Genomic DNA, 27908 nt, shown 5'->3' on the forward strand with positions numbered 1-27908 from the left:
GTTCAATTGCCTTAATTATATATTTCTAATTAAACCTCCTAATTTCCCATGAACTTATGCAGTAGCTTCCCTTCACTGTATTTCCATGCAATCATGCTTTAGAAACAGTGTGCCTGCTCACAACATATGGGTACAAAGTGGCACTGCTGCCTACATGCAGATGCATGAGGATTTCTCTTGCATAAGTGATGCCTTGGAAAGGCTGACCTGGAGCAGAGACTGGACAGAGCTAGAGAATAAAGTAGATACTTATTCAAAGCCCTTTAAGGATACACCTTGGGCAGTACAAGAGCCAGGCCAAGGCTACACCCAAGGTGGACTTAAAATGGTCTCAAAAAATGGACCAGTCATGAGGTCTCACACTTTTTTAAGTTGTGGTCAGTTTGCATATTGGGGTTTAATTTCCAATTATAGCTTCAGATTATGAAGTCCCATCCTCCTTATTTTCTCTCTTCAGTCCACTGTTGTTTATGCTTTTAAGCCTGAAAACTTGTAATGGTTGTCCTTGGTCCTCAGCAGGAAAAGATTTGTTTTGTCTACTTACTCTGTGAAGAGAGCTGACTAACACTTAACATGAGGCTCAGAACTACATCCCTAGGCAGCACAAAATCTGAAAAAACATGAAAGCTAGAACTTAAGGTATCAATGGGCATTTCTGTAGGAAGAGAAGTGGTCTTGGGAAGGCTTTTCCTCAACCATCATCAGTTCTTACCTTGAAGAGGGTGAGAACTTGAATGAGCAGAAGACCCTGGCCAGGAAGGGCTGTCAGTTACATTTTGTGTTTCTCATGTCCTCTTGCACCACCAGCAGGGTTTTCCCATATCCTGATGCAGCAGGAATTTTATGGAAAATGGCTAAGTACAACTTGGGCATCTTCATACAGGAGGAGGAAGAGGAGGTTATGTTGTCATGAAAATTGTTCCAGATTGCCATAGATACTCTCACTTGCTTGCAGTGTGTAGCCAAACAAGAAATACTGAGCACTGGAGGCTTTCTGGGCGTTTGGTTTTTATTAGACCATAGCCCTGCACAACTGTTTCCTGTAATTCCCTGTTAAAATATCCATACCTTGCAGCTGCTAGCTACTATTTCTCAAAACAGACATCTGTGTAGCTACATGGATTGGCCACATAAAACAGCTCCTGTGTTGGCCTTGAGTGACTCTTAAAATTAAGAGAGCACTGAAGTGCCACAATTCAAATACATGTAAATGGCACACTGGCTCAGACATGGTGGTTTTCAAATCTGGTGTCCTCTAGAGTTAACCTGTTTGTTTTTCTCTATTTGGTATAATTACTTAGTTTGTTAACAAGTAGAAGAGCAAGAAAAATGCAGCACTGCTCTCTTATAGCAGATATGTGACCATTATGGCTTGAAGTTTCTGAGTTGGTTCCTCTCCACACAGCACTATTAAGATCTTTTTTATCCGCCTCTTTCTCTGCAGAGAACACAAAGTATAAAACCACCAATCTCTTGTTACCTACTTTCAAGTTCGGGGCGTGAAGAATTAACTAAACATTTGTTTGGCACTGTAAAGGAGCCAGGGCATATTTATGCTTCCTATTTACAGGGTGGAAAGCATGTGACACACAGAACAAGGCCCTAGAGCTGTTTACTCAATGCTGGAAGGCACAGTAAATGAAGTTACAGGAATACACTTGTAATGCACTTCTGGGCCTGGTTTATTTTCCTCAGCTGGAGGACATTTTTTAGGGCATGCTTTCTCCATTGATAAAAATGTAAAGGCTGTTTTCCATTGTCCTTTCCAATATCCCATTCGAATGCCAGTAAAAATACCAAATTAGATCATGCTTCACAACTCCCTCCATCATCTCTTGTGATGTTTTCACTGGGTGTTAGGCAGCAACCCTCAGTTCTTTCCTTTTTTTCCTCTTGGCCTGCTTACAACTTCTAAAACAGTTTGAGGCCAGCATTAGGCTCCATGGGTTTGTTGGCATAGCTGTGTTAGCTTGGATTTTGAACTGCCCTCTCCCAGCCAAGGCTGCTGGGCTGGCAGTGCAGTCCAGGCGCAGCTCTGTTGGCAGAGGGAAGTAAATTTGGAGGTGGCATTCACTCCTCTTCTGTATCAACTGGCTGCATTGCCTTCAAAGCAAATAGTGTATTTCCAGTCTGCTTCTAGTCATGTGTACACTACAGATAAAGAAAATGCTGTGCTGACATCGACTAAAATATTTATGTATGCATGTGGTCAGGATAAAGTGGGGAGTTGCACTTTGGGAAGCAGGCAGTAATGAAACACAGTGATGAATATGGCCCAAATAATTTTGAATTGTTTATTGTAGTTAATGGGTATCAAATTGGCATGTGTAGGTTATAAAGAGGATGTTTCTGTCTTCTTCGTTTTCTGGAGAATTTTTTTCTCAATTTCATATACAACACTGAGAAACCAGAATTTTTACTGTCCAATATGATAGGTATGAAGCTTCTGCTAAGGGCTCTGGGTGTTGACAGTGAGAGGCCTTCTCATCTGACATGCCAGCAGTGAAGAAGGTTAGTGGGGCATTGGAAAGCTGTTTTTTTACCCAGCTGTGTTCCCAGTCAGATACTAGGCTCTTTCCATGATTTCCATAGATGGCACAATCACATTTCCCTGTGTATTAGACAAAAATGAAATCCTGAAATCAGTCCACACTGTTACCAAAGCAAAAAGTGTCCCTGTTGGTTTTTCCTCCAGTGGATTCCCCTTCCCAGTCACAACTCTGATAATCCATGACCAGGAATATTTTGTACTGCTATTTGTTGCTACTTGCACACAAAGAATTGCTTCGATTTGCAGAGATGTGACCTCATCATGCTCTTGAAGTTGCAGTTTCTGAAAGAGAGAAGAGATTCACCTATTGGACGTTGAGACATGATATGTGTGACTTACTTTTAACTCTGCCAGAACACTTGAGGTTTTAGGGAAAGAGGGTTTGCCCCATTCAGCAGATTCCTCTGAAGCTCCAGGTCAATAGGTTGGAAAGATGGATCTGTTGATTTGAATAATTTTGAGGTTACTGGCTTGAGAGAAAAGGTGTTATTTTAATGCTTATATGACTTTATTTTGCAAACTTAAGCATCTTTTTGTTTGTTTTCTGTTCATTTCCCACAGAAACGTTCCAGAGGTCAAGTGCTATTCGACAAAGTGTGCGAGCATCTGAACCTTTTGGAAAAAGACTACTTTGGTCTAACATACAGAGACACAGAAAACCAAAAGGTAACCCACAAAACCGCAGGTGGCCTTTGGTATGTGAACATCAGAACTCCCTGAGACACTCCCCAGACAGCTGCAAACAATCCAGAAGTTGGTTTTATCTTCCTTGCCAAGTTCCATAGACACAGTTTGAGCAATTGGTGTTTTGTGACTCTACTTCTCAAGAGCATCTCCTGTGTTTCCCTGGGTTCCCTCACTTTCAGCTATTTATGACATGAAAGATATTAATCATACAGCTGGCGCTCTTTCTAGTATGATTTATTCCTTTACTGTCATAGATGAAAGTCAGATTTATACTCATAGATATATTGCAAAACATATAATACTAAAATATGGCTTAATAATAGTGGTTGGGACACAGATAGGCAGGAGATGACTGACTGCTCCTGCTAACTGCTAAGATAAGGGAAGGCTCTAAGCCTTGACTTTATCTTAGCATTATTGTTGATTTGACTAAAGACATTAGTCTTCAGAAGCAGTTGGTAGCAATAGTGAATCACATTCTGCTCTCCTGCATCCCAACTTCAGTATGAAATAAGTTGGATATTGCAAGTGCCAAATATGATCTGATGTGCAGGTGATATGCACCTACGTTGTTTGGGACATGGTACAGTGAAAGAGAGAGAGAGTATCAAAGGATAATTTAAATTTTGTTATTTTGGCATTTTAATATAAATATTTTGACAGAAACCAGTACAAAACTTCTTAACAATATGCACAGTAGCTCAGAAGAGCTCACCAGCTGAAGGTATTTTGTACTTCCTGTGGCCTGAAAGGTCTTCCTTGATGGAGCTGGAGCTAGTAATACCTTTTTAGCTGTTTGTGTCTTGTGAGAACAACAGTTGTGTTTTCTAGGCTTCCTTTTGATTCAAATATAGATAATATGAAAGAAATCAGTCTTTTTGTTTCTTTTTTCCCCTTTCTTTACAGACGTCTTTGTTTCTAATTCAGAAAATCACTTAAGCAGATGCTTGGTCCATGCCAGTGCAAGATAATGCCTTAGCATGTGCTTAATTTTGAGTTTTGAGAAAAGCTAGGCAGAAGTCTCAGTGCATTTTCAGATAGATATGCTTTCCTATGGGAAAGAGAATCATGGATTCATTATTAACACATGGTTTAGAAGCACTAAACATTTGTAGGTCACTAGTTACTTTACTGAGCTAAACAGTTAAAAGAAAAACTGCCTGCTGCCACTTTTATTGATCAACAACATGCATATTTTTGATGTCAAAGTACTTAGCAATTCACCTCCATCCTCTGGAATGTAACTTCCATCCAGACGACATCAGTGCCCACATCCCATGTCATCTTTGTAAACAGAAATCCTAATGCATCTTTAATTTCTTGGTGCATAGTGTGCTTTTGTGCTCAGCAATAGCTGGAGATCTTCAGGCTCTTGTTTTTCACCACAGAGCAGGTTTGGACAGCTGCAAAATGGTTGTTTTTTTTGGGGAGGGATTGTTGTGTTCTGCTTGTTTGATACCTCCTTAGTGTTTTATTGTGTCTCTGATTTGTTTATCTTTCTTTGGAGAAGGTGGAACTTTCCTGGGGAAAGCGAACTTTTTGTTCTGGGCTGTGACGCATTTTAAATATTAATTTAATTCTCTTAGAGGTCAAGACAGCAGAGGCACTGAGACCCCAAGCTGCTGTGTGCCTCCTCCAGAGGAATTTCATCTGCTGCTTGGCATCCATGGAGTACTAACACATCACTGGGATAATTCTCCACTTCCTCAGCAGGGGTTTTGTCTTGCATAGTCACTGGGCTCTGCATGGTGTGGATAGGGGCAGAGGTGCTGTGGTTCTGCCTCTGGTTTTCCCTGGAGAGCCTCTCATGCCCAGCTGCACTGCAAACAGGGTAGTGCCCTATTCTGCACTTGCTTATCCTCTAGCAAATCTTTTCAGCCTTTCCAGGATTGGAGAAAAAAAAAAAAATTGATCAAAAACACTACTTTATAACAAGCTTGTAGAAATTTCATTTTACCAGAAGGTACTCCGCGATGAGATCTCTTTGGGCTCATTTTACCAGTTCCTATTTTTGATTCTTTTGTTTCAAATCATTTAGGCCCTCAGAGTCCATGAAGGTTAATAAAAATCCTGTTCCTACCCAGGGCCATGTCTTGAAAATTCGTGTTAGCCCTGCCTACTGCTACTCCAAGGAGAAAGGGGTGGCAGAGCTTCACATATTCTAGCTTTGACTCATAGCTGCTTTAAAAATAATGTTTATTGTGTTTTCTAATTCGAATTGAAAAAAGGAAACATTTTCTTTGCAGAATTGGTTGGACCCTGCCAAGGAAATCAAGAAGCAGATCCGAAGTAAGTTTGTTATCGTTACCCCTTTTATATGTTCCCCCATGGGGACAAAGCATATTTCAGTCATCTTTTGTATCCTGTCCCAAGTCTTTAGCAAAGGAGTTATGTACATCCTGTAGATTTTTTACCCTATGATGATGGTGAGGCATTATTAATGCTTGCAACACATGAACTTGCATTGCTGAAAACAACTTGACATTTGCAGAGACGCAAAATCCTGAAGTTTGACATTAAGCAATGTAACCTTAGGGACTAGGCCACGTATATGAATAATGTCTTGCATTACTGATATTTATATCATATTCAAAAACACTGCTCATGCCCCATACTGAAATAATTCACTGGTACAAAATAGTACTTTATCTAAAATACCTTTCCTTTCTTCATTTCAGAAGGTTAATCTTTGCTCCTAAAATGCCCATTCAGTAAATTTTCTGATTCACATGAATCTTTTTAACACCTCAGTTGTTACAACTAGGCATCTGCTACATTGGAAATTCAAAAATCTCTCAAAGGAAAACCTTTTTGAGACTGCTGGGCTCAAAACTTGACTTGCATTTTTTTACTTCCCCTCATTTTTAAAAATTGACAAAATGTCTGTTTATGACTTCTGTGGGCAGAAAAGCCTCAGCAATTCTTTTTTCTTTGCACATTTTGTAAATGACTTCTTCTAGCACTTGTGCTTCCACAAACAAATGTATCCAGTAGTTCACATTTGTTGGGTCAAGCCTGGCAAAGAAATCTCTTCCCTCTCTGAGATTAAAAGGGTTAATTTATGCTGCTGGGAAAATTTCCCCACTTACTATGAGCAACTCCCCTTTTCCTCCAGTACTATTTTCATTACAAGTAAGTGATCTGCAATACTAAGTAATCAACATTTGCCTTTTTTAAATCTTATGACTAGATGGATCTGGAGAGGAAGGTGCTTTAGACCACGGTGAGTTAGGTTACACAGATGGTCAATACAAGTAAAGCAGCTCAGCTCCCCACCACATATTTGAAATGCATTTAATATGTACCCAAGCCATTAAACAGACAATAAAAGGTTGTGACAGCAGGAAATTAACCAGGGCAGAAGAGTCTTATCCTGGACTTGAGGCAGTGGACAGTTGTATCTGCAGAAAATGACAGTAATAATTTGCTTTCTCTGTACAATTCATCCCAGAAGTTTGAAACAGGACAACAGCGGAAAAGTAGCGCTGTTACCCATATTGGTTTCTAAAACTACAGATACATATATCTACAGTCCTGCTAAATGCTGGTTGAGTTCACACTGCTGGGACTTTGTCCCAGTGGTTGAGAAAGGCCCTTGGTTCACACCCCGTTAATTATAGCCCACTAGCTTGCGCAGTGTTAGGTTTTATTCCAGCCCTGTAAATATGGGGTGTAGACTGCTTACTCCTCTATCTTAACCATCTGTGCTATTATGTTAGGAATTTTCATAGGTTTGATTTATTTTTTTGCCCCAAGGAATAGGCTTAGAGGCCATGGTCCCTTCCATCTCTTGTGGTGGAACCAGGTGTGTCACCTCTATCTGTATTCCCAGGTCAGGGCTGGTCTACTCTCTGGTGGGATCATGCCCCATCCTTGCTGCCAGCCAAATCTTCCTTTCACTGTCTTTAATGGCCCAAGAAAATAGAAAACTTCCTAGAATCAAGGACTCTAAAAGTCTTGCCAATAGCTGAAGTCAAGATGGTGAACATCAAACTTCTTCTTGCACATGCTTAAAATCATTGAATCATTCGGATTGGATGGGACCTTAAAGATCACCTAATTTCAACCTCTGCCATGGGCGGAGAACCTTCCACTAAACCAGATTGCTCAAAACCCCATCCAGCCTAACCTTGAACATTTGAGATTAGATATGTGGAAGACCAAAGTGGTTGGGGCCTCCCCGTGGGATAAAATTTCCTTGCTGCTTTTAAAAGAACAGTGTGGTTTGGTGCTTTGTTATTGCTTTTCATTTGTGTTCAAGTCACGTGCTAGTGTAAGCTAACTCTTTTTTTCAGAATAACTTCTATATTTATATACCATGTTTGACTCTTTCTTTTAAATCTTGGTATTATTTTTTTACAACATTTAAAGCTAACACTCCAGAAATAATTTTGCTAAGTCTGGAGATACAAACCAGTATCCATCCCATGGGTCAACTAAATTTAGTCAAATAATTAAATAAGAATTCCCCAGTGCTATGTCATACTCTCTGTCCTTGCAGTTTTGTCTGCACAATAATTTATGTCTGCTGAAGAAGGGAGCTATGTGCAGAGGCAGCACTCTGAGAGGATGCTGTGAGCTGCGTTGGGCAGCTAGACCTTGGCACATCACCCTGCTCCAGAGCCCATCCATACTCTGGCTTGTGTTGTTTCCAGAGCCTCTGTGTTTTGGGTTATTGGTTTTTAAGCCTTGTACAGACTGTGTGGTGCTTGCTTTCAGTAAACCTTGTTCTCAGACTGAGGGGGTTTTTTAGTATTAGTAATAAATTACTGCACACTCAGAGACCTCACTTCAGTGGTAGTCCTACTAAATAAGAAAAGAACTGTAAAATCTAATCTAATACAGTATTTTCAGTACGACGTGTGAAAAAATATTCTAAAACTGTTCTTATTAATTATTAATTGCTTGTCTGGGATATTTTTTAAGTCTGCTGGTGATTGAATAGCATGAGCATCTCTGTTTGCACTTGCAGTATACTTGCAGTCAATTTCTGCTCTTTTCCAGGTGGTGCTTGGCAGTTTGCATTTAATGTGAAATTCTACCCTCCAGACCCCGCCCAGCTATCTGAAGACATTACCAGGTGTTTTAAACATTAAATAACTTTTTAGAAGTGGCTTAAAAGCTGTTCCTGGTAGCACTTACACTCTAATTATCCAAGAAAAGAAATGCTTGATATTCCCACTGTCTTTCTTTTTCATATGAGCTTATGGAAAATATGCAATGCTTTGACAGAAAGGCCAGTGTGAGCAGTGTCTATCCCCTGTGTTATGAACTGTTTTAACTTTAGGCCTAAACCTCAGCTTTTTCAATACATATATTCCTTAGAATATATTCCTTAGAGTTGATTTTAATTTTCACAAAGATACCTGATGCCCATTTTTGCCAGTTATTATTGTAAGTAAAATCATGACTATGAAAGGAAAGAATTTAGATAATGTCATGGTTTCATGACCATACTGAATGCAAAACAGAGCACTGTACCAGCTACTTAGGAAAAAATGAACTCTTCCCCAGCTGCAGCCAGGATAGATGAGAATAAACATGCATGTAAATTTTATATATCATTTGACAAAGTAAGCAATCGATGTGCATGGAATAGTGAATATGGTGGTAATGAATATCTGCTCCCTGCTCTCCAAGTCACTCAGTTCTGCACTCTACACTCTGCTCTCTGGTTTTGTATTCATATTGCAACAACAACAACAACAACAAAAGAAGCAAAACCTCACCTGATTCCCTGATTTCCTCTTTGGAAGGAGGAACCAAAACTTTAAGCTATGATGAGTTTTTGTGCTCTCAGCAAACTTCCCCAGCCTGTTGCAACATTTTGCAACTTTTAAATATTTTTAACCTTTAGTGCTTTGTGGACTACTTGTTGCTTTTAAGGTAGCATGAAGCCTTTGGCCTAGATCAGGGTCCCCTGTGGTAGGTACTCTGCAGAAAGACATTGTGCCAAGAGTTTACAATTGAACAGAGGACTTCCAAAAGAAAGGATTACTTTATTCCTCTTTGGACTCTTAAATTTCCCCTGGGAACTCTGCCACCAAACCAATGCTTTTCATTTTTTTTCTGTTTTCATCTATCTGGTGAAACCTTGCACTGCACATTTCTGTGGTTTTAACAGCATTTATTGTTTAAATGTATTTTTGAGAAAGAACAACATGTTGCTAAAGAGACAGCTTATGTTTTTTAATGACTTGGAGTGCAGCTGTTCTTAAATGAACAGTATGTAAGGGTTTTAATTAATTTTTTTCTCCTTAAAGAATTATCAGGTAATTTTATATATAAGTGATTTATGATAGAAATCTAGCATGTTCAATGGGTATTTCTTCATCTAGGTCACTAAACAAAGTAATAACCTATTTTATTAAGGGATCTCCATGCTGCTATATAATGATAAATTAGGTGTTCCTACTGATAAATTAAGGAAGAGTTTGGTGTTTTGGGGTTGTTTTTACAAAATTCTTATTGTCCTTGTAAATGGCTGAAAATCTCTGGGCTTGGCTGTCTGCAGATTCCTCTTGGAGCCGAGGCCTCTTTCCAGTGCTCAGGCAGTGCTTCTTTGGGGGCAGCAGTGGAGGAGCCCTGCCTGAGGTGCTTTGGTGCTCCCTTGCAGGTACTACCTCTGCTTGCAGCTGAGAGATGACATCGTTTCGGGCCGGCTGCCCTGCTCGTTTGTCACTCTGGCCCTGCTGGGCTCCTACACCGTGCAGTCGGAGCTCGGCGACTACGACCCCGACGAGTACGGCAGCGACTACATCAGCGAGTTCCGCTTCGCACCAAACCACACGAAAGAGCTGGAGGACAAAGTGATCGAGCTGCACAAGAGCCACAGGTAAGCAGAGGGCACCAGTGTGAGCTCTGGCCTGCTTCAGGTACCATCTCGGTGCATCAGGAGATGTTAAATTCTGCAGTGGTGTACTAAATATTTTTTGGGCAAGACTCCTCTCTGTGTCTTTGGATAGAGAAGGGCTTTGGAGCATGTGAGTCCACAAGCTCTGCACCAGAGCTGTGGCTCTGCTAGGTACCCAGCTACCTAAGGGGTATATGGCTGTAGTTCTGACAGGCTGAAAACATTTTCCAGCTGCTGGATTTTCTTTTGGATTCTGTTTCCTTAACATTTATGCTAGAACTGGTTGCTTTTCCACAGGGGAATGACACCTGCAGAAGCTGAGATGCATTTCCTGGAGAATGCCAAAAAGCTATCAATGTATGGAGTAGATCTCCATCATGCCAAGGTATGCAATTTAGTTCTTTCACTGACCATATGTCTTCTGTGGCATAGTGCATTGATCTGCATGGACTCCCTGATTTATTTTTTTTTCTTGTATTTTTGAGACAGGAATTTTGTGGGATGAATCATGTGTCAACATGACGAAAGGTGACTCACGAAATAAGTGTAAACATATCTTGTAACCATAACATAACTTATCCTATAGATTCAAAGAAGTTACACGTCAAGTTTCATGTTGATTAAATAATGCTGTCCTTGAGGAAAATACTGAATGGATGAGGTGATGAGGGAGGATTTTAGAAGCTGTCAAGAGAGTGGTCAATTTTCATGTGATTCAACTACAATTTCCGGTTTAATAAGGCCAACCATGCTATTTTAACTGGATAGCAGATAATTTTTATGCTGCAAAGGACTTTCAAGCAATTATTCAGCTGTGCTGGAAACCTAATCAGATTGATGATAATGGGGAGACAGCAGCTTGTCTCTTTCCTGAAGTGTGGTTGTTGCAGTTGACAGGGAGGGCAGTAATTCTCCTGAAAACATTCTTCCATGATCAAATAGTTTCTCTAATCATCAGCAGGCTAAGTTATGAATAAAACATGGTCATTCGTACTGTGACTTGGGAGAGTCACTTATTAGCCTTGTGTTGGTTGTCTGAGTTTTAGGGAGGGTTTTTTCCGAATAAATAATTACTATTGTTTCCTTCACTCTTCAGAGTAAGACTAATGGATTTTAACATTTTTGAGGTTAGCAAGCATCCTTGGCAAATGAATATGGAACCAAAGAATTCTGCCCTGTAGAGAGAACTGCATTTTCTGTAAAGGTCAAATTATTGTGAGCCTCTTTTTTTGCTGCAGCAGATCCTTTCAAGAATTGATATAAATTTGCAGCTTGGATCTTGAAAGAGCCTGCAACCGTGTCCCTGGGGCATTTTGTAGGAGCTGTGCATGTGTGTTACAGAATTCAAGGCAATCTTTTGTGTTCTGTTAATTGCCTTCACTGAAAATGAAAAATCTGTGTACAGCTCAATGGGAAACATCTACCAGGAGGGATGCCACTGCCTTCTCTGTATCCTGCAGATATGCACACTGTCTTACAGCACATTTGGAGCAGAGAGAAATGGATTGGCAAATGTCACTTTATAGCTTTTTTTCAGATGCAAAGAAATCCAAAAACCAGCAACTAAATGGATTACTGTTTTAAATAAGTTGCATGCTTTGTTACTGAAAATTTTACATAACATGGCACTAAGGCCTAAGTATTTTTTCAGAATATTGGAGAAAAGCTGTGAAGGTTAAGATGGGATATTATAAGATAACCATTTTATTTATTCTTTCCTGAAAAAGTATTAGTATCCTGGTTTGCTCTTCTTTTTTTTTTTTTCATATCAGAAGGCTCAGAGCATGAGAAGTTAGTAGAAAAGGTAATCTCTCTCCATACAGATGCTCTTTATTTTAAAAAGCTGCAGTGATAACCAAGATGTGTCTGTCTGTGGGTTAAGAAACCCGACAGTCATCTTGAAAACCGAGCTAAAGGTGGGAAAAGTAGACTCTGCGTGAAAAGTCATGTTTAGTTTTAATTAGGTCTGCCAGTGAGATTTAATGATGTCAGGCTAGAGGACAAGTATCTCTGTGCATGCCTTTTGGAAGTCGTGCCGTGGCAAATGTCTCTATGTAAATGTCAATTCATTAAGGCTGTGCCAATATCTTTGGTGTTGGACAGATGTTGGACTCACCAGCTCGCATTAAGACTAGTTCTCAATTATCCAATGCAAGGCTGTGATGAAGAATATGTTCAAATAGATAGATTTGTCCTCTGGGCTGTCAGCATTATGAGGAAGTCCCCCCCCACCATTCATATGCAGAGCTAGAGGGATGTGCCTTAAACATTACAGCTAACAGATTTCTGCCCCATGCAACCACATGGCTCCTGAAAAAAAACAAATTCTTTATTCAGGTTTCGTTTGACACTAGTAGTATCACACTGGAAAATAGTGTCTGATACCAATGAGTAACAGAAGCCTTGAATAAACTTAGATCTGCAGCAAAGGTAGAGATAAGGGAAGAAGGCATTTCTCAACAAGTTTTTGAGAAAGTGTATCAAAAAAAAGAAGCCCCTTGCAGGGGCTTCAGAACCTGAAGAAATGTGCCATATATGAGCACACTTACATTTCAGGCATTCACCAGGCAGTGTGATTACTGCAATGAGACTTTGTTTTTTAGAATGTATTCACTGTGTTTGGATATTGCTCTTTGCTTAGGAAAGTGAAACAGAAGTACACTGAAAAAAATAGCTTTGTCTTTTCTGTACTGCCTGACGGTGATACCACACAAGAGCTGTATTTAGAAAAAAAAAAAAATCTATATTTAAATGGTGATACCATAATTGTTGGACCATATGTCCTCTATTGATGTGTTTTGTAATTCTGGAGTGACTTTATTGCACTATTTCTATGTTGTGATTTTAAAACTTTTTTCATTTCAAGCTGTACTGTAGCTGTTTCATCATGACTAACCATGCATACCGTTGTGTTGGTCTTGAAATGCAATCAGATTTTCACCAAGTGCCTAAAAGATAGATAACTGGGAAAAGCAGAGGAAAATGATGAATTCATTTCATGATTATCATAGGGTGACATCTTCATAGCTTCTGTGATCAGAGTTTTTTGACTTTAGGTTATTTTAAAATAATTTGTGAAGAACTCAGTTACTCTGAAGTGGATCCTTCTTTTCTCTATCAGTACTAGTACTTAGCTAAACAAATAAACAGTGATAGAAGATAGTGAAGATTGGTTTTAGACTATTTGAAGACTTCTAAAGGAGAAACAAATCTATATTTCTTACTTAAAAAATCACATATTTATAGGTATGTTCTGATAAGATTGTGGAGAAATCTTTTGTAGTGCTAATGTGTCTGAGCTACAGCTTCCAGTCGAGCGTAGGTTATAGCACAGGCACAGTCATACGCTTTTAAAAAGAATAGTTTCTGGACGAAATGCCCAACTTTATGCCCAATGGGCATTTCAAAGTGAAAATACTGGGTAAAAGCATGAGAACGTTAAAGAAACTAGCAAACCTACTAAAGCCAAGATGAGCAAACTGCAGAAGAAAAATCTATCTAAGGATTCCCAAGGCTTAGTCATGGAGATGAGTGATACCAGGAGAAGTAAATTTGTGTGCTGTCATACTTACTTTCAATCTGGTATTTATGCTAATCACCCTTTTTATTATGCTAATAAAACTTTGCTATATGATTGATCTAATTCTTTTAATGACATCTAAAATTTCCCTCCTTCTTTTGGAGTCTTTGTAAAATATAAGGAAACATTGGAAAACCTCAGTTCCCTTCACCCTGCCCAACCTTACTCTTATTTGCCTGAATGCATTCAGTGAGTAGGGTAGTGCTCAGAAATCAGGTCACTACAGCTGATGCATTAAAAAGACATAGCTCAGATAGAAACACGGGATACAGGAATCTGTGCTACTGTAGAGTGCAAGGATAGAAATACTCAACAAAGTGCATTGCTTGCTATTCCAGGATTCTGAAGGAGTGGAAATCATGCTAGGAGTCTGTGCAAGTGGACTCTTAATATATCGAGACAGACTCAGAATAAATAGATTTGCCTGGCCAAAGGTTTTGAAAATTTCCTACAAGAGAAACAACTTCTACATCAAAATCCGACCAGGGGAGGTAAGGGTGTCCTGATTCTCTTAAGTGAATGAACCTCTTGGAAAAAAATATGAGTTTTTACTGTTTTGTTGATTTCTTTTGTCTTACAAGCTTTTAACATTCCTCTCCATTTATCTTTCCTAATTTATGCTGATTTTCTTAGGAAAGGTTAGGTATATACTTCCTTTCAAATACAGATAAAAAGCAACTTTGGTATTTTTCTGTTTACATCCACGAACTACTGTAAGGAGTAAATATGGCTGCACATAAAAAGCTCATCCATATTATGAATACTTTGGGCATTTAAGTAGCGTATTGCTTATTCATGGAGAGCCTGTTATCCTCCCTCATGTTGTACATGAAACTGGATTTATCTCATCCACTAAGAGATGTAAACAGGCCATACCAAACTTTATAAACATATCAGGCCAGTATATTTACAGCATTTTGGATAGCTACACAATTAGCCTTCCCAGGCCCACAGGAGCTGCTATTCTGGCTCTGGAGAAGGGGCTGTGAAACCTCGTACACTGAGTGCCCTCTCGTGGCTCAGCTGGATGAGAAGCAAATACCAACCTCATGGGCTGAGCATGCTCTCACCCAGAAATCATGGACGGCATGGGATGGTTTGAGTTGGGAGGGACCTTAATGATCACCTAGTTCTAACCCCTTTGCCCTGGGCAGGGATGCCATCCGCTAGACTAGATTGTTCAAAGCTCCATCCAGCCTGGCCTATAAGAAATTCTTAAGAAATTCAGGATCATCACAGGCAAAGGAGGATTTCCATTTCAAATGCTGCTGCAATAATTGGCCTGTGACAGATGAAAACCCCATATCCATCTAGAGTGTGGAGCTGTATAGCAGGACAGAAATCACTTAGATGAGGACTGACATTTCTCCTTTAATGCAGCCAATGTCTCTAGGACTGACTTCATCACTGACCCGGGAAACTTGCCGGGGCTCCCCACCCCTGAGCCATTTTTAGAGTCCTAAACCAAAATCCACAAACTTACGTGTCCTTCCCCTCAGCAGACACAGTTTTAGTGTGGAAACCAAATTTCCAGCCTTGAGTTTGATTTTAAAACCCCCAAAAAATAGTCACAGGCATTCCCAATGCCTGTGCTGAAGCTCTCCACCACTGTCACCCTGTTGAGCTCTGCTGGTGTTGGTACACAATATCCTGTGACCAGGTCATAGTTCTGTGTATAAAATAATCAATGCGGCCTCCGTCCAAATTACATTTGATGATAATGTGATTCACTATCCTACATCATCTTCATTATTTTGTTGTTTCCTGCCTTATTTCCCTGTCAACTTCCATAGGGATCCAGACTTCCTTACAAGTGTCCTTTCCCCCATCACAGAAATTCTATTTTATCTACTCAGCTATCTGCATGTAGCCATCAACCTGTTACAGCAGATATAGCTGGCACAGCTTCTGCATCTGAAATATATAAATTTGCAGCACAATCTAAAGAGGTCTCTTTGTATCTCTGGGCAATTCTTTTCAATTATGTCTCACCTCATCCTCCTCAGATGAATTAGCTCTAATCAGTGATTTACTAACAGTAGTACTTTCTCTGTAAATATCCTTAATCTAAGGGTGTGTGAGACAAAATCAGTCCCTGAGGACTGCTGCTCACCTCCAGCTATTACCAGGTTTCCCACTGTAGTTTAAACTGGTGAAAATAAATCAACAGTGTTAAAACACTTGAATGATATTTTCTCAGAAGTCTCCCAAGTCTTAACTGATCTCTTTGTTACTATACAATATAAAACATTGCTGTCACCATAAGAAATCTCTTGCCCATTACCAGTGTTTCCCCCCAGAAATGATCCTCAAAGGCTGCCATAGATTATCATTCACATCTTCTTTCCCAGAATACTTTCTGTAGAATATGTATATGTGTGGTTATATACATGAGCATATACATTTGCCCTTGCAATGAGGTGATACAGACCGAGGAAATGAAGATGAACCTGTGTACACTGTCTAAAAATAGATGCACAGCACCAAAAACATACTTATTCTTTTTTCCTACCTAGTTTGAGCAGTTTGAAAGCACTATTGGGTTTAAGTTGCCAAATCATCGTGCTGCAAAGCGCTTATGGAAAGTGTGTGTTGAACACCATACATTTTTCAGGTATGTGGATTTCTTTTCCTAAAGGTGTGATATAAAATGCAACAGAAAATATCAATTCTGTCAGCAGAGACAAAACCCTTCAAATCAAATTGTCTTTTTGATCATGAGGTACCTCTGAGCAGATAAAGGAAGGTTATTGCTTTTTCAAAATTTGAGATGTTACACCCAAATTATTCATACTATTTTAGTTAGATACTGCTTAATATCGCCATATGGTCCTAATTAATCATTTTGCTTTATCTGTCCCACAATATTATCAGCTGCTATAATTAAAGAGATGAAGGACTCTGCTGCACTACTCATATAAGCTTGCATAGGAGGAACAACTTATATGGAAGATCGGTGGGAGATGTGGTTAAGAGTTTTAAAAAAAAAAAAGTATTTTTATTTAATTGTATGTGAAAGTGCAACAGTAGTAGGCTATAGTTCTTTTAGTCACTCAGAATACCGAACCCATAACTGTAATTTTAGGATCACAAAGGAGTTTTGCAGCTATTTTTTTGACTTCTAAGAAGAAATGAGAGAAGTTTAGGATACTGAAATAAGTGCTGTAATTAGTTAGCACTAAGATTGTCATTAAACAGATACTTAACAAGGGAAACCCAAAAGGGTGAGATTTTCAACAGTTGGAAAGGGTATCCAGTGCTTAAGAGCCCCCTCTGGGGAATGTTTGCAAGTACTGAAGAATTTCCCTCCTTTATTAAACTGCTGATTCAGGTTGTCTGTACATCCATATGAAATGCAGTCTTAGCAGCAAAAGCTCTAAAGATAAATGGAGTATGCATTTTTGGGGTATTTTCTAATTTTTAATGAAAAAAATCAGAGTCTGAAGTATAGGCTCCATAGCAGGAAAGTGGCTTCTTCAGCCAGCTACTATGCATACCATACAGAGGGTGGGAGAGCCCTAACCTGAAAAATGTCTACACCCCTGTGAATGAGTACTGCCTGTCATTCACTGGAAATCAGTTCTGGCCCTGTCCTCAGTATAACATCACCATGTTAAATTTGAAGAGATATGTCTGCATTTCAGCCCAGTCGGGGCCTCTGGTGCAAGGAACTCCTTATTTTTAGTTTTGGTAATCAGAAAATAGTAAATCTGATTTTCAAGCATGAAGGAACTGAGTGATTCTTGAACCATTTGGAAGAACTCAGATCTTCAAATGCTTTAGCTAAGTGGTTTTGTCATGCTGTATGAGGGGCATCCTTTGATTCCGTTTTAGCTGCAGACCAGTGAGGCACAGGTTACGATGGAGAGTGATACCCTGCAATCATCTTCTCTCCTCAGCAGAAACAGTGGACTGATTTTGGAGGAGGGGGAATAACAGGTACACTGCTTGGTGTGTTTTAGGCTCCTGCTGCCAGAAGCACCTCCAAAGAAGTTCCTCACGTTGGGCTCCAAGTTTCGCTACAGTGGCCGGACACAGGCCCAGACGAGAAGAGCCAGTGCCCTCATAGACCGTCCTGCACCTTACTTTGAGCGCTCCTCTAGTAAACGTTACACCATGTCTCGCAGCTTAGATGGGGGTAAGGTCCTCAAAACTGACATGGTCAAAAATTATCATCACAGTGGTCGCTGCTTTACATTAGGTATAAACCTCATCATCTCCTCTCCTTGAGATTTGGCTGAGTGGAGGCTGTGAGTACCTGCCCATTCACTGTAGGGGTAGAGGAGGATGCAGAGAGATTCCATGCTAAGTGTGCTGCTGTGGTCCTTACAAAGTGTTTGGCTGGAGGATGTCCTTTGGAGCCCACTCTTCACAGAGCCTCTGTCCTTAGCTTCATATATGTTTCCCTGCTTTGGGGAAGGATGAGATGGACCTGCCTGCCCAAGAAAGTCAGGTTTCAACACTTTTTAAAGGTTTGCCTGAGAGACTTGTTTGGGTTTTGGTTGAATCTGAGATTTTCTCCTGTGTAGGTTTTTCACTTAAGTTTGTTACAATTCAGAAATTATTAATTATTTCCCTTGAGTAATAACATTTGATTCCAATTACCTCATATCCTGCTCCAATGAGCACTAAGAGACTTTTTTCATACTTTCTTTTGAAGGCATGAAATGGAGAGTAACATACGTGGGTTAAGAGTACATCCTTCCTCTCTTTGTCCTCGATTCATGGAGGTCATGGTTCTGCTGCTGACTTTGATTAAATCAGTGTGTAGTTCAGAGTATCAGCTACTTCCATCAGCTATTACTGTTGTCAGCTGTTGAGTAAAAAGAGGTTGTAGTTTCGTAGTTCATTTCTGTAGGAAAAAAAAAAAGGCTGAGACTAAACTTAGATTCATTACAGGTTTAAAAAAAGGTGTATTCTCTTGCAGAATATCACAAATTGCAATGAGTGTAGTTGTGGTGGGGATGGGGAGAAGCTTTGATTTAAAAGTACAAGTGACAAGCCTTTTTCTCTCCCTCTAAAGGTGCTGCTTGTCATTAATTATTTTGGAATCTTCTAATTCTGATGTGCTTCTTGCTCGTTACCAAGCAACTGGTGACCTGATTGCTGTGCATGTGTTTCAAAGCAGAATTATCCTCCTGCATTATTTTGTTTGTTACATCTAAACAAGATGTCTCCCTCTACTCCCTTTGCTTTCTCCTGCCTCCTAAACTTAATCCCAAGAGACAAGATACCTGAAACGCCTTACACAGCATTTGTTAGACTCTGCAAGGTTTTTGTGATGTTAATTTGCCCAAGTGCAAATGGGGGAAAGAGTTTTTTTAAATCAGTGTTTATGATCTCTTCAGTGGTGTTGTTACTATAATGCAGATGTGTCTGTAACATTCTGCATTGTGCTTACATTGTGCCTGAGACTCTGTCACTTGTTACAGATGCAAGTGAGTTTATAAATTTGAATGATCATATTTGTTTAGATATTAGTTACCCAGTAGTCAAGAGCAGGGTCTGGGCATATGTTAAAGTTTTGATTACATTCTAACTCTAAAGATATTATTTCTTTCAAAATAACTTTTATATCTTTAAATCTGATTAATTATTGAGCACTGGCATCCTAAAATATTCTGGTTGGCTCCACTGAACTGAATGTCATCACTTCCCAGAATGTTTTAGGATAATGAGCTCACCTAACAGACAGACTTTAGCACTTAATAACACAAGGATCACGTTTCTTTTTTCTCAGGTATTATGCCTGTCTTATATCAATATTGTCATTTTCTATAATGCAGCACGTTACTAAATCTGCATTTGTTCTGCATTATTATATTCTGACAGGTTTTTAAAAAAATCTCTTCCACCCCCATGGCTGATGTCATAGCTGGTTCTCCTTATGTTTCCTGCCTGATAACTGTGGCAACACATTGCTTTTTTTTGTCTGATGTTTTACTACAGTAGTAATTTTAACGGCTTGCTAACATTTAACAACTGTGTAATGCACACATTAGCTACAGTAATGTGTGTATGCACATCCATAATATATGTGTATGCATATAAAAGCTCTGAGCTTCATTTCAAGTAAACAGTTTATTTAAATGTATGCACATGCTTCTGGTTTCCTGAAACATGTCATAGTTGTGTTTTCAGAATTATCTCAAATGTTTTTCTAAACCAGCTTTTTTAATTTTATGCAGCTTCTCAGCAAAAGCTATTTCAGATTTTCCCTCTTTAAATATTTGCTTTTAGCATCAGTGAATGAAAACCATGAAATGTACATGAAGGATTCTGTGTCTGCTGCAGAGGTTGGTACTGGCCAGTACGCCACAACAAAGGGCATCTCTCAGACCAACTTGATAACCACTGTGACTCCAGAGAAAAAAACAGAAGAGGACAAAGATGATGAAGAGAGCAAAAAGAAGAGAGCAGAGGAAGTCACCCCGATTTCAGCAATACGCCATGACACCAAGGTAGAATTTTCAGGGTTTTGTATTAAACAGGGCTGCCTGGAAAGTGCTTGGAGAAACACAGAATTTTTAGGGACGGGGAGAAAAAGGAAACAAAACTAGTTCTGTGAAAGGAAATATATGGTGTTTATATACATGTCTTGAATCAGTGTTTTTGTAGTCCTTTCAGTATTCGTATGATGTTGTAAAAGCTAGTTCCTGCCTTGGGCTGCTTTTTGAAATATGTTTAACAGTCAGAATGATGTTTTCCATACAGCATTCAACAGCTCTTTAGGAAATGTCCAGAAGTGGCCTGGTGATGCGTGTTTGTTCTTCTGGTTTTGGGTCATTTGGGTCATATTTTGACTTCAGTATGGCCATCCTGGTTTCTTATTTTCACAAGGCAACAAAACAGTTCAGTATTCTTGTATGTAGCTCTGTGCTTTAAACTATTCCTCTTATGCTTCTCATAACACTGTTTCCTTGAATGAATTTCAGTGGGCATTTTTTCTCTATTAACTTCTGGATATTAATCTGCTGTTATAAACTTTTTTTTTCTGGCTTACAAAAGCATTTGCTTCACTTGTTTGAAGTTTGTGTTGAAGAAAGCTGTTTTTATTGATGGTTCTCTTCTCAATTGTTAAATTTGAGTCATCCCTCATCATCTTCAATCCCACCACCACCACACACACATAGACACATGGTCGTGCATAATATCTCCTGAGATATTAATACAGGGTAAACCAAACAGGAGGATGGAGAAAATAGTGAATAGAGATTGACAGTGAAGAGAAATATGGTAGAATAACATTCAGAAGGTGTACTGTGGAATGCACTTGCTAAGCAAGTAAGGTTTACCCTCATCTTTTAGGAAGAAAAACCTTGGTATATATATTTACATCCACAGAACTGTCAAGTATGCAAATGTTAGAACCTGAACTTTTATCTTCCTCATATAAGGCCATGATGAGCTACATAGCAAAAGAATCAAGTCCTCAAAAAGAGTTGCAGTTAAGGTCTGAAAACCAGAAACAAATTGAGTTACTGAAAATTGCAAATGTGAAACGGTTTTCTTTTGAAAGTGTGTGCTGTAATTGTAGCATTTAAAAGATAATCTCTACAAAACTTAACTGAGTTCTTAAAACTCCCTAAGTTTCCGCATGGAGAAAAAAAAAGAAAATCAAATATATAGAAAATAATCCAATAGAAGCTAATTCTGTTCCAAGTCTTTGTTAATTTAAGTTAATGGAGAGATCAGTGGCATTTTGCAGATCTTCTGGCTATTCCTTATATATGGCTAGAAATACTTAAAAATATTTTAGGAAACTAATTTGATGGAACTTAAATATGTACAAATGATTGAAGAGATGAGTTCTGTTTAAACCGTCATTAATAGCGTTTCAGTTCTGTAATCCTACAGAGATCTCAGTCCTGCTTCCACGTAGACCTAGTAACAGATTTTTCTGTCATCATAAAGAGAATGGCTCAAGAAACACATGACAAACTTTAAATCAAATCCTTTTTTGAGGGCATAGAAATGTTTTAGATATGTTTTCAGCTTTTTCATTAAGACATTTTGTCTTCGTTTTATCTGTCTGTTTTATCTTTTTTATCTTATCTATTGAAGTACCGGAAGTTATTCTAAATATTAACACTGCAAAGATGTCAGTAAGTGAATAGTTTGTATTAGAAAATAATGCATTTACTTTGGATTTTTATCTTTACAATATAAAGAGAAGTTGTATTTGTGTGTGTATTTTTCTCACACAAAAACCTGTGAGTCCATCAGAATTAAATTTTGACTTGAGCTTACTGCGTTAAACCCTTAAAGACATTTGTAAGTGGTTTGAAGCTAGGCTTGGTTCTGATTGCTTGGGAATACAGATTCCTTGAACTGATAGATTGTTAGAGAAGAGAGAAAGGAAAATATTAGAGAGGAAAGAGAGCAGTTCTTCCATGTAATTGCTTGGCTTATGTCCCATTCCTACCATTAATATACCTGGTAAAGTTCAGGCTTAGTAGCAACCTATGTCTAAAACTTGGATCTGCTTTTTGCTTCCAGTTCAACACCAGTTTGAACTGGAGGTAAATACTGTTGTGGTTTTAAAGTGATTTTGCTGTTGGGAGCCTGGAGTGAAAGTAAAATGGTTATTATAGCTCCTTGGAGAAATGCACTATGGATGGAGCAGCTCAGGCACTAAGGGTTTGCAAAAAACATCTCTGTTCCATCAGCGTTTGTGGCAGATGTGTTGTACTGGGGTATGCATTTTGGTGATGACAGTGGTTTTTGTCCCTCTAAAGAGCAATGGTGTCAGCTTGCAGGGAGCATGTGAAATGACAGTCACCATTTCTGCTGAATCACCTCCCTCCTTGTACCAATTTTTTGTCCTCAAATGACCTGAAAGGCCAGTTGAATGCCCTACAAGTGGCATATCAAAGCAAATCCTGCTTGTCTGTAGCCAGTATTTTTGGCATTGTGGTAAAACTTGTAGCAAAAGGATCAGGGGGCATTTTCATCTCTTCACTGTGGCTAAAGGGTCATATTTTGATTATGAGAAGATATATCTGTGTGGGGCAAGGACCTCTCTCTAGCCAGTCCTCCTTCAGATCCCCAGCAAGAGATGGTGTGGTCTGCTGAGCCACAAGACTCAGCTCCCTTCTTTCAGTGTGCAGCCAAAGAGGTGGCAGCATGGAGGGACAGGCAGGGCGCATGGCTGGGAGGGGCTGAGCCCCCAGCACTGCCTGCTTGGGCTCACAGTGAGCAGAGGTGAGGGCAGGCCTGTGGGGATGCCCAGCAGGGACCAGTGGAGGGGGCTGTGCTGAGGAACTGGCTGCTGGGATAGCTGTCAAGCTGGTTTTTTCCATCAGGAGCAGCTGCTCCTCCCACCAAACCACAATGTGTTTTAATTTGGTTTAGAGCCTAGATATTTATTTTTTTTTTAATATTGCAATGGCGGAATTTAAGGTCCTTGGAGTTCTAACTGTTACTGCTGAGGTTGTCCAAGGCATAGATGGGAAGCATTTGGCCCCCACCAAGTCTGACTGCAAGAACGCTATTACAAGTAGTGCTGGTATTAGAAATATGTTTCCTTCTTTGTTGCTCTCCATATCATGTTTGAAAACTCTTTATGATTGGAAATCAATCTTGCAGTGAGTGGAAACTGGCAGCACCTGCAACTGCCCATGTGGCCATGGAGGGTTTTGTAAATCCTGTGTTTCAGAGGACTAGACAAATGTTGAATCAAGAAGTTGCCTTTTGTAAGCTGGAAGCGTGATTCACAATACCTGTGGTGTGTGGCATGGGAATATGCACCGTTCGATTCAGTGGAAAGCTGTGGTGTTAAAATACTGTTTATAATTTTATATATATATATATATTATTTATCATCACGGAAGAAAATTAACTAATTACAGTTTTCTTTTTGTCCTTTTGCTTTTGCGCCTTGTTTGCTGCTCTTTCTCTGTCACCAGCCATCTTTGCTTGGCACTGACTCCCACCATTCCTCGCCATCCTCTCAGCCTGGCCCCCATGTATCTTCAGCAAAGCTTCGCAGGAGATGCAAGGAGAGCACTCGGACAAAGTCCTTAGGCTGTGAGGCCCCCAAAGAGAGCACTCCAAAGCACAGCCAGTCAGACCCAGACTCTGACAGAAAGGGGCGAGTTTGCTCCGCCGAGCAAGACGTAGCTTTTGGCTACAAGCAAAAAGCTGGCAAAGGCGGAACGCTGTTTTCCTTCTCCTTGCAACTTCCAGAGTCATTTCCTTCCCTCCTGGATGACGATGGCTACCTGTCGCTCCCTAACCTCTCCGAAACCAACCTCCTGCCTGCCAGTGTGCAGCACTACCTCCCCATCCGCTCCCCCTCCCTCGTGCCTTGCTTCCTCTTCATTTTTTTCTTTCTGCTCTCTGCCTCTTTCTCAGTGCCATACGCCCTCACTCTCTCCTTTCCTCTGGCTATGTGCCTCTGCTACCTGGAGCCCAAGGCGGCCTCCTTGAGTGCCTCACTTGCCAATGACCTGAGTGACAGTTCAGAGGAAGAGGTGTGTACCTCGGCATCGAACACACTCTTTTTCGTGTTCAGTGCTTCAGTCCTAACCAGTGTTAGATTGCTGCAATAGTGGTCCTACTTTCAGAGCCTCATTTCTGTCTGTGCTGATATGTTAGAAGGGTTTTTTTTTTTTGGTTTGGGGGTTATTGTTTTTTGGTTTGGTTTTGGTTTTTCTTTCTTCTTCTTCTTTTTTATTTTTTTCTCATGCTGGGAGTACAGCTTGGAGCCCAGGGTTAGGCACAACACTGTGTGGAAGAGGCTTGGTTTGAATTGTGTCAGCTGGTGCAAAGTGACTTGCACTAGATGATAAGACCTTTTCCTTCCATCTATCAGTTTGTACTAGGGTTAGAAATAGTTATCTAAATAGTGGGTATTAAGTATAATTCTCTGCATAATTACTGAAGCATGCAAATATATGCATATGTATCTACATTTATTTATATGACTAGCTACCCAACAATGATAAGCATCAACTTCAGTATGTTCAAAGTCCAGATGGACTCAGCTTTTTGCAAAAGTCTATCAGCTGTAGCTGAACCCCAGAAAAGCCTTTCTGGTCCAGCAAAACCTGGATCTCGATTTTCATCCTCAATCCCATCTCTGCTGCAGATTAAATTGTTTTCCCATGGTTAAATCCAATGTAGTGAGGGGTCAGATTGGGACAGCTGTTCTGCAGCTGTTGCAGAAACATGCCATGTGGGCTGTCTTGACACTGGCAGTGTTAGATTAGTGCTGCCAAAACTGATGCCTCAAGCCACCAGGGTCATTATGGCAGATGAACCAGCTGCAGTAGGAGTTTGTAGTGGTTCTGAGTACTATAGATGTGATGGTATATCCAGAAGTAGGAGAGGAATCTGCTTAAGCAGCAGAGTAATGGGCATCTCAGTTTTTGATGGAGCCCAATTATTCTTTGTTGACAGAATAAAATAATGAGTTCAGGTTTCCCTTGATTTTCTATTTCTATTTCTTCAAATACAAAAGTATGGTTTTGCTTTGTATATAAAGAAAAAAACCCAGATCAGGTAATTGCTGACCAGTGGCTGTGTAAAAAGCCACCTTGGCCACTTGTCAATAGTCCATTGCAGTAGCTCTCTTCAATAAACCAGCTTAAACATTGTCATCTGCTGTTGTTGGTTTTGTAAGACTTGGTGCAGGATTTCATTTCCTTTTTATGGAAAGCCAAAAGTCACATTGATTTGTCTTGTAAAAACATTGGGTTTAGATGCTTTTGGCTCTGTGATGCCTTACAACTAAAAAATAATGTGCAGTTTCTGATAAAAGGCATCCAAAATGCTGCCGCCTCATTTCTTGTCCTCATTTTGAGACAGCATTTAGGTCTCAATTTGCATTAGCTCTGCACTTGGATTAATCTAATAGCAATAACAGCATTAATATAGTTCCAGCTCTAGAGGCAATAATGAGGCAGTGTTTATGTAATACATTAGTCTGTTCCTCTTTCAGAAATGAGCACTTCTTTTTGTTAGTAAAGTTAGGAAGTATTGAGCATAAAAACATCAAAAATAGGCTTTTTAGTATCGCTCTTTTATGAGGGTGATTACTCTGGCAGTGCTTCCTGGCAGACAACACAGACTTGTGCCTAATCCACGGGGTATTTCTTGTTCAAAATATTGCATGAAAGTGAATATGTTTTAAACTTGGGCATGTCTGCATTACATTGGCAAAACAAATCACAGCAATTACTATCGCAAGGTAGGAGAGGTGCAGCCACAGCACGTCAGGAGAAGCTGCCTTCTGTCCTGCTCCAGCCCTCACCTGCCCGCCAGCCCCACCTCAGCTGTGCTTCAGCCCCTCTTGGAGCTGAGCCTGGCCTTTCTTACTCTCCACTCCAGAGGAGACCAGCCTTGCTCGCCCTTAACTCACCATTCCCTGCTCTGTGATAACCCCAGATCTTTATTTCAAGTAACTCAGTAATGCTGACTTTGACTCCATGGCTGTTGATTGGCTTATTAGCAGACATGTATGTTGCAATAAAGCAAGTTTTATGCTTTGTTTAGGATTTCATTGCACTTATGGCAAAAGAAATAGGAACCTTTCTCGCCCCCACAGTTCACAAAAGATTGCACACAGAGATGCAGAAGACTACAGCCAGTATCCTGAACCAATGTCATATATTGTTGAGCTTGTTCTCCCTTGAGCTATGCATCTGGAATCACTCTGTGCAGTCAAAGACAGAGTCTCTCACCCCTTGGAGTTCATTGGCTTCTGTGTTTGTACCTTAGCAGCTAATTTTCTATTGACTTCAAGTTCTTAAATGAACCCTATATGCTAGACTTGCGTTACAGTGCCTTGACACAATTTTTAGTTCTTTTTAAATGCTTAGATTCATTAATTCCTCTTTGTTTCTTTTTTTTTTTTTTTTTTTTGTAAATAGGAGTGATAATGCATACTTTTTTTCTATTGCCATACCTTTACAATTGCCTATAGTATTATAAAGACATGAGACCCTTTGTTAATAAAGAAACAATTTTCTAGCACTTTAGTGAAATCAATTGGACCAGCCTAATAGGCTATTTTGACATTAGATTTCCATTTGAAAATAAATGTGATCTGTCTCAAGATGGTCTTGGCTTGAAAAATTTCATGTAGCATGCATTCATGCACTTAGCAAGTAGTGCAAAATGCTTGTTTATTCTTCTGTCATACAAACAATACAAACTCTTCAAAGAATAAAAAACAAAGCAATGAAAAAAAATCAAAACATTGTCTTATGAAACACTGGAGTTGTCAGAAAATGACAAAAGATTGGAGGACATTCAAAGCTAAGACTGATACTCCATCCACTAGTAGGTTGTTCTTTTCTTCTTGTTCGTATTAATGTTATTGGAGGATGAGATGTGTTGTCCTGGCCTTAAATTGCCTGCCTGGGTTACTTTATATTGTCTAAGGACCACAGAAAATCACTAATGGAAAACAGAATTTTCACTGCTATCAAAGCAACTTGGATGTACCAGTCTGGGGCAGTAGGGTGCACTTTACTTACTAGTTATCCATATGCTTCCCTGACATCAGAGTAGTTTTTTGAATTCTCTTCTCAGTCTGCAGTAACCTCTACTCCACTCTATTAATCTTGACACTTGTGTTCTCCACTAAAATGTTCTTCGTGCAAAGCAGGGATAGATCAGTCTGTGCAATGCTGTGCTTTGTTTCATTTTTATCACTCATACCTAGTAAGTGTTTGGGGGATGGGGGGTGTTACTTTTGTTTTTCTCCTGCTTTCATCCATATTCTTAAATGGAATGAGAAGTATTTATTTTCCTTCTTTTAATGGCAGTTTTCTTTCTTTTTACTATCATTAACAATTATCAGCTGCTCTTTATTGGAACCAAGTGGGATCTGAGCCTTACCATTACTCCACAGACAGACAGTAGATGGGCTGGGGGTATGGTTATTTGAACTCCTTGGTAACGCAGACAGCCTCATGGTGTATAAATGTGGAGACAAGAACAACCTCTGTATAAATGAGGGACTGAAAGTCAGATGACTGTTAAAGTAGCTTTTTTGTTGTTGTTTGGGGTTTTTTAAATTATCTTTTCCCCTCTGGATAAAAAATTTAACCACCACTTTATATTGGTTAGAACAAAAATTAGTTCACTAATTTTCCATAAAAGATCATTGTGGGAGGAAAAGTTTGTTTAGAAAATATTAGTCACATTTTTTCCCTATTTTTATTTTTTTTTAAAGCAACCTGGCTTTCTTAAGGAAAAAAAAAAATCTGCTATTCAAATAAAACTTT

At 39.6% G+C, this 27908-nt stretch overlaps 1 protein-coding gene across 17 annotated transcripts in view; it reads left to right on the plus strand.

Moving 5' to 3' along the window:
• EPB41L3 (erythrocyte membrane protein band 4.1 like 3) overlaps positions 1 to 27908 on the plus strand; it is a 134341-nt gene that overhangs the window by 91001 nt on the left and 15432 nt on the right. For 14 of the 17 annotated variants that reach the window (XM_083880241.1, XM_083880242.1, XM_083880232.1 and 11 more), the window contains exons 4-12: positions 3113 to 3217; positions 5485 to 5527; positions 8243 to 8318; positions 9855 to 10073; positions 10389 to 10476; positions 14010 to 14162; positions 16188 to 16285; positions 17634 to 17809; positions 19912 to 20132. In XM_083880241.1, the coding sequence (XP_083736367.1) occupies positions 3113 to 3217; positions 5485 to 5527; positions 8243 to 8318; positions 9855 to 10073; positions 10389 to 10476; positions 14010 to 14162; positions 16188 to 16285; positions 17634 to 17809; positions 19912 to 20132 (1179 nt within the window). The remainder of the gene's footprint in view (positions 1 to 3112; positions 3218 to 5484; positions 5528 to 8242; positions 8319 to 9854; positions 10074 to 10388; positions 10477 to 14009; positions 14163 to 16187; positions 16286 to 17633; positions 17810 to 19911; positions 20133 to 27908) is intronic. The other 3 variants (XM_083880243.1, XM_083880246.1, XM_083880238.1) reach the window with 1 other exon arrangement.

Source organism: Zosterops lateralis (assembly GCF_965231275.1).
Source record: "Zosterops lateralis genome assembly, chromosome: 1".
Classification (NCBI taxonomy): Eukaryota; Metazoa; Chordata; class Aves; order Passeriformes; family Zosteropidae; genus Zosterops; species Zosterops lateralis.